The 15,043-nt window shown below is 57.3% G+C and overlaps 1 protein-coding gene and 1 non-coding gene across 4 annotated transcripts; one reads left to right on the top strand and one right to left on the bottom strand.

Annotated features, from left to right (window-relative positions):
* Nucleotides 1-210: 210 nt before the first annotated feature.
* On the bottom strand, nucleotides 211-13,868 carry ATG16L2 (autophagy related 16 like 2). 3 transcript variants are annotated; one of them, XM_028115864.2, is made up of 18 exons: nucleotides 13,700-13,868; nucleotides 11,731-11,830; nucleotides 10,819-10,921; nucleotides 7,277-7,350; nucleotides 6,784-7,035; nucleotides 6,583-6,648; nucleotides 6,170-6,280; nucleotides 5,090-5,152; nucleotides 4,398-4,506; nucleotides 3,947-4,052; nucleotides 3,205-3,275; nucleotides 2,853-2,924; nucleotides 2,614-2,734; nucleotides 2,172-2,277; nucleotides 1,365-1,514; nucleotides 1,081-1,128; nucleotides 836-937; nucleotides 211-526 (listed from the first exon to the last, which is right to left on the bottom strand). In XM_028115864.2, the coding sequence occupies exons 1-18, from the start codon at nucleotides 13,815-13,817 to the stop codon at nucleotides 439-441; spliced, it is 1,860 nt and encodes a 619-aa protein (XP_027971665.1). In that variant the 5' UTR covers nucleotides 13,818-13,868; the 3' UTR covers nucleotides 211-438. The 3 variants fall into 3 exon arrangements, with proteins under 3 accessions (XP_027971665.1, XP_027971667.1, XP_027971666.1); XM_028115866.1 differs by lacking the exon at nucleotides 13,700-13,868 and adding an exon at nucleotides 12,092-12,109; XM_028115865.2 differs by lacking the exons at nucleotides 11,731-11,830; nucleotides 13,700-13,868 and having other exon boundaries at nucleotides 10,824-10,913.
* On the top strand, nucleotides 9,249-9,321 carry TRNAV-CAC (transfer RNA valine (anticodon CAC)). Its single transcript has one exon. It is a non-coding gene; the product is annotated as a tRNA-Val (tRNA).
* Nucleotides 13,869-15,043: the final 1,175 nt, after the last annotated feature.

Below are 15,043 nucleotides of genomic sequence, written 5' to 3'. Positions count from 1 at the left end.
CTTCATGCTCTCTCCTCAGACGTGAACAGCACTGAGGCCAGCCTGGCTCAGCCCCAGCTCTGTGCAGGAGGAGGAAGGGGGCCAAGCCCAGGCGTCCTCGAGCCTCCAGCCCAAAGGCCTCTGCCACCTGAATGCTGCGAAGAGGCAAGCAGATACCAGTTTAGATGGAATTTTTTTTCACTTACGTCAAAGAAAGTGAGAAGTCAGAGATAAAACAAGCAAAAAATACTGTAATTCCCCCCCGACACACACACCTTTTTTTTTTCCAAACAGACAGGCCAGGTCCTGCCAGGCCTTATTCCCCATTAAGCCCCAAGGCCACCCCCCTCCCATTCCACCTCCAGCCCCACTTGCTCTGGAGCCCTGTGAGCAGTGGGAAGCTGTCTTCTGGCTTTGGGCTTCAGACTCGAGCTCCAGCCCTGGCAGGAGAAGTCATGGCTAGTGCCAGAGCACAACCTTCCTGGCCTGGTCCACGCTCACCACATGGCTCCCCGAGGAGCACCAGGCCACGGCGTTGACGGCAGTGCTGAGGAAAGGGAGGGACGGGCTTCAGGGAGGCATCAGAAGCCGGGCCTGCAGCCTGGGTTCTGCCCCTCGTCACTGGAACAGGGCAGTCTGAGGCTCTCTCTAAGCCTGCTGTCTCACCTGTAAAATGGGCTCACAGAGCTGTGCACAAGGGAAAGCACCTTGTGAACTAAGAAGGGTTCTGAGGAGGGAGGATGTGGGGACAAGGGCTGGGGACTCGAGGGTCCCAAGCATGTCAGAACCTGGAACTGGCTTAGCAGCACTGGGGCCGGGGGTGGGGGGAGTGGTGGGCAGGTGGGGCCATGCTCACCAGTGGGGTCCCCGCAGACTACCCTCCAGCTTGCCAGTGTCTACATCCCAGATGTAAAGGGCTCCGTCCCAGGAACCTGCCAGGACATAGCTTCTGTCCGGGCTGCAGTGGGCACAGCAGAGCAAGCAAGAAATGATCAGAGGTGAGGGCACACACATGCAGACACAGACATGTGCATGCAGACACGGACATACATGGTCAGGTGGGGCACACTCAGGCACAGGCACGTACTCTCGCAGACACACCTGAACACGGCTTTGGTCCAGTCAGAACCACACCTGAAGCCATCAGCCCTGAGGACAGACAGAATCAGGGTCAGAATGAACGTGGCCACCGGTCCCTGCCCTCAGCCAGGAGCTTCAAGAGCTTCCTCTGTCCATCAAGAGCTTGGGGCACCTCAGCACGTCCTGGTCCTGAAGGGCCTCCAGGATGGGTCCCCCACTGACAGGTCCAGAAGAGCCCTTAACAAGGGATGAGAGACCCAGCTGCCCCGGCCAAAGCCACAGTGCCAGGGGCACAAAGCAGGTACCTGAACGCCTGGCGGATATTGTTGACACGAAGGTCAATGACTTTGAGTGTGTCATCTCGGGAACAGCTGAGCAGATGCAGCTGGTCTTGGCTGAGATTCAGGGAGGTGACCCGGCCCTGCACGGGGATGACCTGGGTGCAGCAGGGGACCCTGAGGAGCGGAGACAGAGGTAGGGATGAGGAACAGCCCACCAAGGCCACTCCTGACGGGTGAACAAAGTCAAGAGGGGCTCCCGGGTCTCAGATCACTGCGGCCATGGCTGACGCTGACTAGTCTCCCTTCTCCCACTGCGGCCAGCCTCTCCAAGAGGAACTTAGCCAGCCTTTGACTAGAAGCTGGGGCCTCGAAACCCTTGGGTCGCTAAAATAAGCGCTGGAAACGAGAGTTGCCGTTAAACGTGTGAGAGCACAAAGGGTCTCCAAGAGCAATCACCACATGCGTGGAAGGAGACCCGGCACAGGCTCCAGCACTGGCTTTTATAAATCACCCCCCAACGCCAGGCTCTAGACCGGAAAACAACTAAAACTTTGTTTCCCTTGATTTAAAAGTGGTAACTAAGTAGAAAAGGGGGCTCCTCCATTTTGGTTGGCAAGGCCCAGGCAGAGTCCAACAGCTGGACCAAGAGCCACTAAAAAGGTGCCATAGGTCCCCAGAGGCAGCAGAGCCTTCAAGGGGCCACACCTAGACAGAGAGGCCACTGCAGCCTCACTTCCGTAAGGTGCCTCCATGGTTCTGTGGCCAGAGAAACGAAAGAGAACACAGAAAGCCTGTCCCCGTGCCCCCACACCCCCCACCCATGCCTGTTACCTGCTGTCCCAGAACCGGATCTTCTGGTCATTGTGGCCACTGATGATGACATGGTCCCCACACACCACATCGTTACAGTAGGAAAGGACATTGATGGTCCTGGAGCCTGGGGACCAAGGAGCAGAGCCCTAGCCTCAGAAAAAGGTGGTTGGAAGCCATCCCACTGGACATACGGAGAAACTGAGGTCCAGAAGCCCCAGAGGGGTAAGTATCCTCCCCAAACTAGAAACCAGGTCTCCTGCTTCCCAGCCCAAAGCCTGAAGTCACCAAGAAACCAGGAAGAAAAAACACCGATGGGGAGTAGAGAAAGAGAGGCCTTGGGAGCTTTCACCCCAAATGCCTGTGAATCTTAGAGCCATTCCCAGACAACAGGCTGAGGTATTCTTGACCTGGCTTGGGGGTGCCAGCAGGTAGGGAGGGGGAGGGAGGGGCTGGGCCTCACAGTAGGCGCGGCCGAGGTCCCACTCCTTCACTGTCCGGTCTCGGCTCCCAGTCACCGCCTGGTGCCTTGTTAGCTTGAACTTGGCAGCCGTCACCTTGTCCGTGTGTCCAGACAGTGTCTCCTGCCCCCCGCCATCCCACATATGGATCAAGGACATGGCCAAGACTCCATAACATCCCCCCTCGGGGCCCAAGGCATGACCCCCTGACCCCAGGGCTGCCTCCTCAGTCAGGCCTTACCTTGGACTGTACCTCCCCCACCTTCCAGAGCTGGGCGGCCTGACTGTAAGTAGCTGCTAATACCTGTGAGCCCTGGAGAGATGGAAGGGGAAAGGAAAGGCCCTGAACCTGGGCCTGGACAGAAGCAACATCCCTCATGCCAGGGAACTGGGGCAGGGGCTGCCTTAGAGCCTCCCAGATCATCCAGACAGGCAGAGTAGCCTCCAGGCCCAGGGAAGATATGTGTAGCAGCCAGCTCGAGGGCATCCATGATGTTCCCTTATGTCCCGGAGCCCCCACCTGCCCAGTGTGGAGACTGGGGGCAGAGGGCGCACAACAGACGTCCTGTGTCACTGAGGCTAAGTCCCCTCACCGAAGGGTCGAAGTCCACACTGGTGATGCTGCCACCAGCTCCTTCAAGGGTTTGGTTGGCCTTCAGACGATCTGGGGGGACCGGGAAAAGGACAGGTGAAATGAAGTCACGAACCTCATGAAGAGTTGTTGCTGGTAAGATCAGTCTCTCCCAAGTTAAGAGGAAAAACTTCTGGGGGCCTGGGCTGGAGGCTGCATCTCCCCAAACTGCCAGCAGGGGGCTCCAGGGGGCAACAGATGATCTCACAGAGCTACAGAGGACCAGAGAGAAGAGACTGTCCCGGGGTCACACAGCAAGCCAGGGCCAGACCTTTCTCTAGGAAGCCTCCAGGAAATGACTGTGACTCCCCCGCACACCCACCTCTACAAGCATTGGGTAGGTAGTTAACACTTGTCTCCTGAGTTCTGAGAGCTCAAGTGATACCAGAAGAGGAGGTCAGCTGGTGGGCCCCAGAGACCTGATTCTCAAGGGCCTAGACCTGCACAATCTAATGAGAAGGGACCCCCGCTTCCCCTAACAGTGACCATCTGAGCTGGGCCCTCCCCATCCTGCAGACCTGGATCCCAGCAACTAGGAGGCTCAGCCCAGAACCCTTGCCAACGGGTCATCTGGCCACTGCCCACAAAAATGTTACACTGGAGAAAACACAAACAGATCTAAGACCTTTGCCCACCAAGAAGCAAGCTGAGGGTGGGCTCTGGATAAAAAGCCCCAGGATGGCCCACAGAGGAGAAACCCTCACCTCCCACAACATTCCAGAGGTGGATGAGGCGGTCAGCCCCTCCGGTGGCCAGGAGGCTGCTACTGGGGCCAAAAGAAACAGCATTGACCTCGGAAAGGTGGGCATCCTATGGGGAAAAGGGAGGTTGGTGCCTCTGGTCCTCACCATATGCACCTCTCTGCACACACTCACAAGCTCTCTCTCACACGCACCCCTGCACACATCGGGTCTCATCAGCCCTGCAGCATCCTCCTGCTACACTTACCCACAGTCCCCAGGCTGGCCTCCTGATCTCCCTCTCCAGTCCATCCCCCATCACTAAATGCTGAAAGGCTCCTACCACTGGATGGGAAAGAAAACTTGTGCTCTAGCTGAGGAGCCCAGCCTTGCCTCCCTGGCCTCCGTGGACCACCCCTGGGCCCTACACTCCCCATATCGGCACCTCATGTATGTGGCCCAGCCCCTCCCTTACCAGCACATCCTGAACCTGGGTAGGAGGTTGGGCAGCCACACACACAGGGATGCTCTGGTATCGCGGCTCAGGAGCTCCCCCAATGGAGTGGCCTCTCCTCTTCTTGAAACTGGGTGGGGGGCAGGTGTTAGGAAGGCATTTGGCAAGGCCTTCTGACACGGGAGTCTCATGCTCCTGAGGCAGCAACAACAGAAAGCAGACAAGAAAGGTGGCAGAACATGGCCCAGAGGGGCAGCAAGCTTATTCCCAACCCGGCCTCTGATCCCAGGGGTCAGTGTGAAGACGGGAGGGGCACAGAGGTAGGGAGGTGTTGGTGAATGCAGAGCAACCTCCGGGCTGGGGTTTCAGTCTGAGCCCTGCTGCCACTTGGCTCTGTGACCCTGGACAAGTCCTGACACATCTGAGCCTATTTCCCAACTGAGTGGTAGTTCCTATCCAGGCTCAGGCTGGAGATCCTGGTCCCCTGTGAGGACCACGGATGAGGGACAGAGCGTGGAGGACAGCCAGGCAGGGCCTGGAAATGAGGGAAATGAGGTCTGGGAGAGGCAGCAGAGATTCACACAGACAGCTGGGCAACACACAGATGGACAGATCGAGACATACACAGACCAAGCCTGGAGTCCAGAAGCCTGACACGGGCCTCCAAGGGGCCCAAACTCTTCACACACATGTAGATGCACACACACACTTACTCCAGAAGCTCCTTCACCACATCCACACAGCGGGAGAGTGTCAAGGAGGTGGCAGAGGCAGATCTGGGGTAGAATTGAGAGATGTACTAAGGGACTGGCCAGTGAGTGTGCAGACAGCAGCCACTCGTCCCTACACCCTGCTGGGGACCCCAAGCCTTGCAGGCCTGTGAGCCTGGGACAAGAACTTGGCTCCTCCAAGAGCACGAGAGCGGGATGACCCACAGCAGTCCCAGGAAGGTGGAGGCAGGGAGGGATTTGGCAATAAAGTCTCCCAAAGTTTCCACCATGATGGTAAGAACTGCCTCACCACCCAAGTGCCCTCCAACAAAAGTTCTGAGGAGGCTGAGCTGGGGCATATGGAGGAGAGGATGAAGGTGCCCTCAGGCTGGGATAGCACAAGGCTGAGGGATGGAGGGAGGTAAAACCTAGGCCTGCTGAGTGACTTCAAAAATGCCCAGAAGAGGATGTGTCCTGGGCTGACTTGGCCCACCGGGGCTGCCAAGGACTTTGGGGACCAGCATCTCATGCCCCTCCCTAAAGTTCTTTCACTGCCCCCCAGGCCTGGACACCAGTGACCTGCAAGGAAGGGCTGAAAGAAGCCTTCAAGTTGGTGAATGGAGCAAGGGTGAGGGAGGGCAGCTTCAATGACAGACAAATGGAGATGAACGGGGGAGACTGAGGGAATCCATGGGCTTCAGAAGCCCGTGTGAGCTCACATCTATACATGCTCACACACACTCAGGTATGCTCCCCCAACCTGTACACATGTCCCTATGAGGACACACGTTTGCACACCTGCGCCCCTGTGACAGCTGAGTCCTGGGCCTCACCCACAGTTCCCTCCTGGTGACACCCTTTCACCAGCCTGACACCCCACCCCCACAGCTCTGGTCCTGGGAAGGCGCTGGAGACCCTAAGAAGGCAATGACTCCAGGAGGCTCCAGGCACTGGAGATCAGACCTGTCCTGGGAGGTCTGAGCTCTACTGGAGCCTCTCCTCCCCTGAGCCCAAGCTGGGCCCAAGGCCCTAGAGGAAGACTCCGGAGTGGGGCCCAGCCCAGAGCTCGGGGACAGTCCTCACCTGAAGGGCCTCTTCCACTTCTCACCAGTCCCACTCTTCAGGGATAGGGGCTCAGCAGGCAGGGCCAGAGTCTCAGCCTCCTCTCTGATCCCGCCTATGGTGTTTGGGCTCCTGGAGAGGGCGTGAAACTCAGGGAGGTCAAGGGACCAGCACCTCCCTGCCTCCAGTGCACAACACGGTGAAGAGGGGTCTTGCGGGCCACGCGTGGCGGGCAGGCGTGCTGGCGCCTACGACCAGACCACACGAGTCTGCACGTGTCCTGCGGGCTCAGTCTACGTGGAGGCCTCGTGCAGACAGGTGGGGGCGGGGAAGAATTGCAGGCAGAGGCCAGAGAAAAGAGCGCCCTAGAGCACGCGGGGCAGAGCCGGCCGCGGAGGCTCGGCGGGCGGGACCGGGCTCATCCCCACACTTACTCGCTGATGCTCACTATCCGCTTGGCAGCCTTCTTTAGCTCCAAGGACATCCGCGCCTGCTTGGCCCTGGCGAAAGAGAAGCATCCAGAGAGCCGCACCGGGCCGACGCGCCTCGGGCCGCGGCGGTGAAGCGCGGACCGTGCCCTCCCCCACAGGGGCGCGGCGCTCCCGTCTCCGAGGGGCGGGGCCAAGCGCGCTCACTTCTCATGGCGCTCGAGGCGCAGGTTGCGCTCGGCGGCGGCGCGCGCCTTGCGCTGCACGAGCCGCTCCAGCAGGTCGTGCGCCTCCTCCTCCAGCCTGCGCAGGGCCGCCTCCCGGAGCCTGGCCTGCGCGCGCAGCGCCTCGTAGGCCGCCCGCTGCGCCACGTTCAGCGCCCGCTGTGCGTCCACTTGCTGGGTCTGCCGCGCCCTCGCCTCCTGCAGCTCGGCCGCGCAGGCCTCCAGAGCCGCCAGCCTGCGGGAGTTGGGAGGACCCTTCGTCACCGCGCGGTGGGAGCCGGTCTCAGAGGTGGACGGACTTGCCCCTTCCACGCCGTCAGGCAGGTGGCTAAGCCAAGCCTCCAAGTACGTGGGAAAAACCTCCCGGGCCGTGCTGGAGACACACAGGAGCACCCCGTCCCCCTTTCCCCGGCAGAGGTGGCCCCGAGCCACCCAGAGATGGGCGCGGTCCCCCCTCGCACTGGCCCGCGCCTCACCTGCTTTGCCGCTCCTCCAGCGTCGCCTCCAGGGCCCCCAGGGCCGCGCTCTTTTCCACCACCTGGTAGGCCATCTGGGGGCAGTCGGGGGCGGAAGGTGGGCGGCAGCGCCTTTGTAGGGCTCCCGCCGCGCGCCTCCAGCCGCTCTCCGGCTGGACGTGGAGCAGAGTCGGCTACTCTACCCCCCTGCGCCCCGAAAGCACAGGCTCCGACAGGTGTAGGGCCGCGCACAGAACGCGCTGCTGTTCTGTGTAACAGTGGAAGGGCCTTCGGCTCTGGAGCCTAACACCTGAGTTTCAGCCCTGGCAGTGCCACTTATTTTCTCTGTGACCCCGGGGCAGTCATTTAACCTCTCTGAACCTGTTTTCTCACCTGTAAAGTGGGAATGATAGTACTTACCTCATAGGGTAATGTAGAAATACTAGAAGGAGTAATATTTCAGATAATAGCAAACGTTTATATAGCACATGTGTGTCATGCCCTGTTCTGAGCACTACACGCATATTAACTCTTTTAATCGCCATAACGAGAGCATGAGGTAGGTACTGCCATTTTCCCGATTTCGCAGATGAGGACACTGTCACAGAGAGGTTAAGTGTCTTGACAAAGTTACACAGCTAAGTGACAGACCACCTAACATGATGCTCCCCAGTACAGGTCTACAGGAGAGGTTCACGGGGTGTGGGCTGTGTTCCCCACTTCTCTAACCCTGGCCTACTCAAGCATAGATTCCAGAGAGCAACCAGGAGCCCTAAGCAGAGGCACAGGGCAAGAAGGAGAACGGGCCATGGGAGTGTAGAGGCCAGACTGAATACCTGAGCTGCCCCCAGGCCTAGAATGGGGGTGAGGGTCATCTCATCTGTGCCCCTGCCTCATTCAGCAGTCCTTCAACCAAGAGCTGGGGAAGCCACAGAGAGGAAGGTCAAGTCCCACTTTTTAGCGCTGAGGGGTCAATGGAAGAGACAGACTTCAGGTGAAGCAGTTCCTACCAGTGTGACAAGAGGAACATAAGGAAATAACCAAGGCGGGGGCTCTGACCGCTTATCTGTCCTCATGTGAGCCTGGTGAGGGACGGACTGAGAGGCAAGGCCAGTGCTACTCAGCCGCACTACAGATCTCCCTATGCCCGTGCGCCTGCCCGTGCCTACCTTCCTAGCTGGCCCAGTTCCTAACGTTTGTAATTCCTTTCACCACAGAGCAGTCTGACCTCCACTTCTGCTTCCTTGCCTGTCATTTACTTTCACTGATAGTCTGATTCAGTATTTTGGGGAGGTTTTTCAAAAGCCAAATAATAGAGATGGAAAACAGATTAGTGGGTGCAGGGTTAGGGATGGTTGGGGGAGAGGGCTGCGTCGTGGCCAAAATGGGTAGCAAGAGGGAGATCTCTGCAGTGATGAAATTGTGCTGCATATTGCCCGTCACACAAATCTACATATGGGACAACATGACAAAGAAATATATGTATATTTCATATCAAGATCGTTTTCCTGATTGTGTGTGCTATAGTTACATAAGAAGTAACCAATCTTTGCAACTTCCTATGATCTATATTTTCCCCAAAAAGCTAAAATAATAACAATGATATATACTTATTGCAATATGTGAAGCAGTACTAAGAATTAAAGAAAACTCCCCATCACCTGGCATATCCAATGGGAACTGACTGGCGTGCGTCTGACGAAGTGCCAGGGAGGAGCTGCTAAGGGCAAGGGGTTTGTGGAAGTGTCCCAGACCAAGGGGACTATGAGTTCAGAGACAGGGAGAGTGGCAGGAAATTCTGGAGAACTCCACTGGGAAGGCTAAAGGGCTCTGGAAGATGTACACCAAACTGACAACGGGAGAGATGGTGAAGGGGTTTCACTTCTTTACTCGATGGGCTTCTGTTCTCTTGAAATGTTCACAAGCATGTATGTCTGTATTGTCTTTTTTTAAGGGAGATCTTTTTGTTATTAAAATATATCACTCTGGGGGCGCCTGGCTGGCTCAGTTGGTAGAGCATGGGACTCACAATCTCCAGATCATGAGTTCAAGCCCCACGTTGGGCATGGAGGCTACTTAAAAAGAAAAACGTGTGTGTGTGTGTGTGTACACATGTATACATACATACACAGGTGTGTGTGTAATATATGTCTCTCACTGTGAGTGCTGTATGGAGAATGGATGGGAGTGCCAAGGGCGGAGTTGTCCAGGAAGTGATGAGGGTAACTTGGGCCAGGCCAACAGAGAGTTGATGGATTTGGAGGCAGGATCCATGAGCTGATGACTACTAGCTCAGGATGGAGGGCTGGGAGAGACCAGAGGTGCCCCCTCAATTTCCAGTCCAGTGACTACCAGTTGGGGTGGAGGGTCTACCTCACCCATCATTTAGTCTACAAATATTCATTAGCATGGACTGTGAAGACAGACCCCAGGGATAAGTGGAAGTAAAGCAAGGGCATCCCAGGCCTTGGGGATCTCACAGCCCAGAAAGTGCCTCAAATGTCAAGTTGTAACTACAACAGGGGCTCTGAGGAAGAGGCTCTCACTGGGTTCATAGCCCCACTCCCACACTCGTTGGGCAAGTAACGTGGCATGCTTTAACTAGGCATGTGTTTATGGCCTATCAGTCTCCATTGGACTGGAAGCTCCATGGGGCCAGGTCTTGTCCTTCTCATGTGCCTTGGATATGAAAACTGTCAATAAATCTTTGTTGAAAGAATGAATGGAGATCACAGATGGATTCATGTGGGAAGGAGTTTAGATCCTGGCTCCGCTTCTCTAAGCCTCAGTTTCCTGCTCTAGAGTTGTGGAGGACTTGCTGAAATAATGCTTAGCCCAGCACCTGCAGGAGTCACCTCTCCATGTGGGGCTTGCCATACACTACGGGGGAGATGGGGAATCTGATTTTAGATGTGATGTCCAAGAACCCCTGCTGACCAAAGAGTGTGGAGCTCAGGAGAGAAGGCTAGGCCAGAGACAGGTCTGGGAGTCAGCAAACCACCTTTGAGGCCACAGGAGTCCGTGAACCCACCCAAGCTCCAAGGAACACCCACATTTAAAGGGAGGAAGAAAGGAACCAGAGAAGGAAGTTCAGAAGCAACCGCTACAGAAAAGAGAAGAAAACCAGGACAATGGGGCAAAACTGCAGCCAAGAGACAGCACGGGGTGGGGGCAGCAGTGTCGGGTGGAAGTAGCACACCCTGCCATGGGGGTGGGCCACCTTCCTCATTTGGTCTGCAAGTGTGTACCATTGGATCAGCTGGTGCTGGGCCCTGGGGTTGGGGAGGCAGGCTGTGAACAGAGCAGGCGGACTGTCTGGAAGGGGGAGCAGACTCATCTGGCCTTATGCACCTCATCCCTCCTCTGAGCTCTCACCTCACATCCTCTAGCTGCTGTTGGAGACCACCTCCTCCTGGGCTGCCAGAACCAAGCTAGACAGCACTGTGGCACTGGACTTGGGGAATGTCCCTCACTTGCCAGATCCCTTGGACCACATCCCCTTGCTCCCAAAGTCCTGGATTCTGGCCCCACGTCATTCTCTCTCAGACCCCTGCCCGGCCTACCTTACCGCAGTCCTGCCGGAGCCCTTCCTCCTCCTTTTGCCACTTCACCCTCAGAGTGGTTGGTGGTGGGACTTGGTCTGAGTCAGGCCCCGATTCCTCCTCCCTGCCAACCAATAAACGGTGTTCTTTGTCCCTCAGTTCACCCACAGGATGAACATGGAAAGCCTGAAACCAAAACCATGAACTTTCTCCGAAGGAAGGTGGAAGCCCAAAACCGGTAGAGGAAAAGGCAAGTCTCCAGAAACTGAAACTACCCATTACTCCTCTGCCCTGGGACTTCCCCAGGCCTTGGGTTCACTAGCTAGGACCCTCCTTAAGGAGCACTTCTCAGGGGCGCCTGGCTGGCTCAGTAGGTTGAGCGTCTGCCTTCTGCTCAGGTCCTGAGAGTCTGGGATCGAGCCCCTGCATCGGGCTCCCTGCTCCACAGGACCCTGCTTCTCCCCCTCCCTCTGCTTGTGTGTGTGTGTGTGTGTGTGTGTGTGTGCATGCTCTCTCTCTCTCTCTCTCTCTCTCTGTCAAATAAATTAATATTTATTTAAAAAAACACCTCCCAACTCTGAGGCCCAACCCATTCCTCGTTCTCATCTTCACTCCCCCCTTTGGCATATGTAGCAAGACCCTTTCTGTAGGCATCAGGTAAGGATCAGGGAGACAAAAAGAGGAGGGGGAAGGCAGGAGTGTGGGGGTGGGAAGGGAAGAGATGAGACAGATGCAGAGATGGACTTCAGTGGTGGAGAAAGGGCATTCTAAGCAGCTGGCCTGGAGGAAGGTACAAGAGACCACCTCCTCCCTCCCCTGGGTAGCATATAAGGACCAATGAGATGCCAGGGAGAAAATGAAGCCAGCATAGGCAGTGGGGGCAGGGCCCAGGCATAGGCAGCCCATTGTAACCAGGAACACTCATACACTCACCAGGGGCCCTGGAGGGTAGCAGGAGTGACATCATTTGGCTCTAGCTGCAGCTTCTCTGAGATCCAGCCCAGCAACTCAGCCTTCTCTAGGAGACGGTTATCTAGGGGTACAAAGACAAACACTTTCCAGCAGACTCCAGGCATACCTCTCTGGGAGGGCTGCAAGAGCCCAGGGATGCAGAATGGCAGAGCCACGGGCAGGCTGGGCTCTGCCCTTTGCCTGAGGGGTGTTTGTGGGCTCTACCCAGACCTCTACCCTGGCACAGCCTCCTCACAGCACCTGCCCACAGGCCCTCCCAGGAAACCTCTCCAGGGGACAGAGAAAGACAGCCACTGCAGGGGAAGTACATGGCTGGCCTCACCTACCACTGTGGGTCCTGAGGGAAGGACAGCGCCAGGGATTGATTCAGCCTTGCCCCAGAGCAAGTCTTTGCCTCAAAGAGTGAGGAAATAAACCCAGCTCCACCCGCCTATGGCCTTTGGCAAATTACTTCCCCTCCAGGGGCTCTAATTTTCTACTCTAAAAAACAATCCTCTCTTCCCCTGAGTTGGGGTAAGGTTCCCCCAGGCTAGAAGAGAAAGTCCTTGAGCAACTATCCAGCAGACCGCCTTGAATTTGGTAGCTTTTGCTACAGACCCTGGAATATCTCCCTCCACCCCCACCACACTCACTTCCTCTTTTCTCACCAGTTCCAGGGTAGGGTGGGGGTGGTAAGCCCAGGCCTAGCTCCTCAGCTCCTTTCCTTCACCCAGTTCCCTGCCTGTCACTTCAACTGAGGTCACTGGGCTAGTTCTCACACAAAACCCCACCCCAGGCCCCAGGGCACTGCATTGGCCCCCCAGCAAATCTAAAGAAGACACCATTTTGCCCAATTTATGGGTGAGAAATCTGAGGCTTAAGGATACAACCCACCCAAGACCACAGAGAAAATTGGAGCTTCATTATGTCTGATCACAGCCCTCGGGGTCTCTCCAGTCCCACGGACTGCAGCTCCTGGGGGACAGGGGTGACTACTCCCTCAAATTGGATGGTTCCACTGTCCATCAGAGCAGTGAAAAAATGAGGTTGCCTGGAGGCAGGAGGCTGACCTCACATCCCTGAGGGAGAGGACCAGCAGCCTAGAGGGTTGCAGGGAAATGGCCCAGGACAAGAGCTGCAAATTCAGTTTGGGGGATCAGGGGGGAGATAGTTAAGCAGCAGCCAAAATTAGGACCAGTGATGGAGCTGGAGGAATAGTGGTTGTAACTCCCCCCACCCAAACCCCCCAACATACAATCTCGAGTGACCAGAGCCACCTACACACATGCACACCTGTTCACCCTGGCTTGAACTGCCATACCCACTCCTGACCCACTCCTGCCCCCTGGCCCCAAACACCTGAGTATGACTCTTCTTGGGCTCTGCCAGCAGACTGGAGTCCCGTTTCTCCCTCGGGCTGGAGTTGCCCGAGCACAGAGGAGCTCCAAAAACCTAAGCCAGGATCACTTACCAGTGGCAAAGCCTGACTCTGAACTTCCTCCCTAGAGATCCAGATTTAGAAGTAGCTGCTCTCAAGAGTTCTTTCACTGGGTCACAGGGACCAAATGCATTGACTAGGTTGTACCCTGGGAACTGCCCCGGGAGGGGGAAGCATAAGAGACCCTAAAAAACTAACACCAGCTAACAAACCCGTGCCCAGAAAACCCAGTCCGGGAGAGGCGGGCCCTGAGGGGTGAGGAGGGCAGAAGCACCGGGAGGGAGCTCCGTCCTGGAAGGGGCTCTAAGCTAGAGCCTGGACTGGAAAAGGGCAGGAATGCTGGCTAGTCAGAGGTGGGGCAAAACAGAGGGGCCAGCCTGCCCAAGGATTCGGAGGCAAGAAGGCTTTTCTGCCCGCGGGTCACTGCCCGAGGAGCCAGACAACCCTCTCTCCCCGCGCCCGGATCTCCGTCCCCTCCACTGCCATCTTGCAAGGCCCCCGTGGCGCACTCACAGGCCGGCACCAGCTCCACGAAGAGTGTCTTTTGCGTGCGGTCCCGCTGCCGAAGCTGCCGCACTATGTGTCGTTTCCAGCGGGCGACGGGCACGCCGGGGGCGCCGGGCCCCGCCATAGCCGCTCTCCCGCCCGCACGGCGCGCCGCTCCCACGGAAGGAGGCGCGACCGGGGCGGGGCCTCTGGGGGACTCCGTGACGTCAGGGGGCGGCAGCGGCGGGGACTGCCCGGATCATCCTAAGAGCGTTCGTCGGGGGAGAAAGCCACGCAAGTGTGCTGGGAAGCCGCCCCCAGGGTCTACACCACCCGGACCGCCCCAGAAATTCTCACCTACGTCGGGGCTTGTATTGCTGTCCGCCGCAGTGAGCCGGGATGGAGGTCGCGGCCTCCGCGGCGGCTTCCCCCACGCCTGTGGGCGCGCTGTCGGGCCGGCCTCCCGGCCGGAGGGGTTGTCCTCAACCCCTCGGCGCCGAGACCGAGTTCGGAAGTAACCGACGTCGTCCAGGGCCCCTCCGGTCAGGTCGCGCTCCGAGCTGGGGACCTAGAGACCCCTCACACCCTGACCCTGCCCTGGAGGCGCTCAAGGTCTGAGAGGGGAGGCGACACAAACACGAGGCACACACAGCGTGACGGCGAGGTGAAGCGCCGAGGAGGAAGGGACTGAAGGGAAGAGGCGCTGCTTTCGCAGATGATGGCGTTTGAGTTGGAACCGGAGGGCTGCAATAGGTAGGTGCTGGCCAGGAGGAGAGAAGGATTCCAGGCAGCGGGAAGAAGAAGTGCAGAGGTTTGAGGATATCAAAACTCCCAGGGGACAGAAACTCGTGAGAAGGGAAGCAGAAGAGCCCTTGTGGAGAGCAGGGCTTAGGGGCTCAGTTCTTCGCAGAAAGTGGAGGTCCCTGAGAGTGAAGGGATGCAACTGATTGCGTCTGGCAAATCCCGGGTCCCCGGGGTTGCACAGGAGTGGGTGGCTAACCAGTGTCCTGTCTCCGGGCTCAACCGTTCACTCTCTTGGGGTGGCCTCTGGAGGAGTAGCAACATCTCGTGCAGGTACACTTGACAGTGAATCATGGGTTGCAGGGAACTATGATAAAACTGTCTCCAGCCAAGACCCCTGTCCAGAGCTCTGCAGACCCGTCTGGTGTGAAGAATGAAAGGAGGGATTCACTGGACCCAGCCTCACCCTGCTCTCGGTGAGTGAATGCAGGCCTGCATTCTCTCCCCCTGGAAACAGAGAGAAATCCGGCGACACTGGGGAGCCACACAGGCCCTGGAGGTGACAGGTCTCTTGAGATGTGCATAGTGGGATGGGTCACAGGACTTGGAAGGCAGTAAATGCCACTGACA

The sequence above is a fragment of the Eumetopias jubatus genome, unplaced genomic scaffold (genome assembly GCF_037043125.1).
Source record: "Eumetopias jubatus isolate StellerSeaLion01/CBP00866 unplaced genomic scaffold, mEumJub1_p1.0 scaffold_13, whole genome shotgun sequence".
NCBI lineage: Eukaryota > Metazoa > Chordata > Mammalia > Carnivora > Otariidae > Eumetopias > Eumetopias jubatus.
This window is presented reverse-complemented; position numbering and strand designations above follow the sequence as displayed.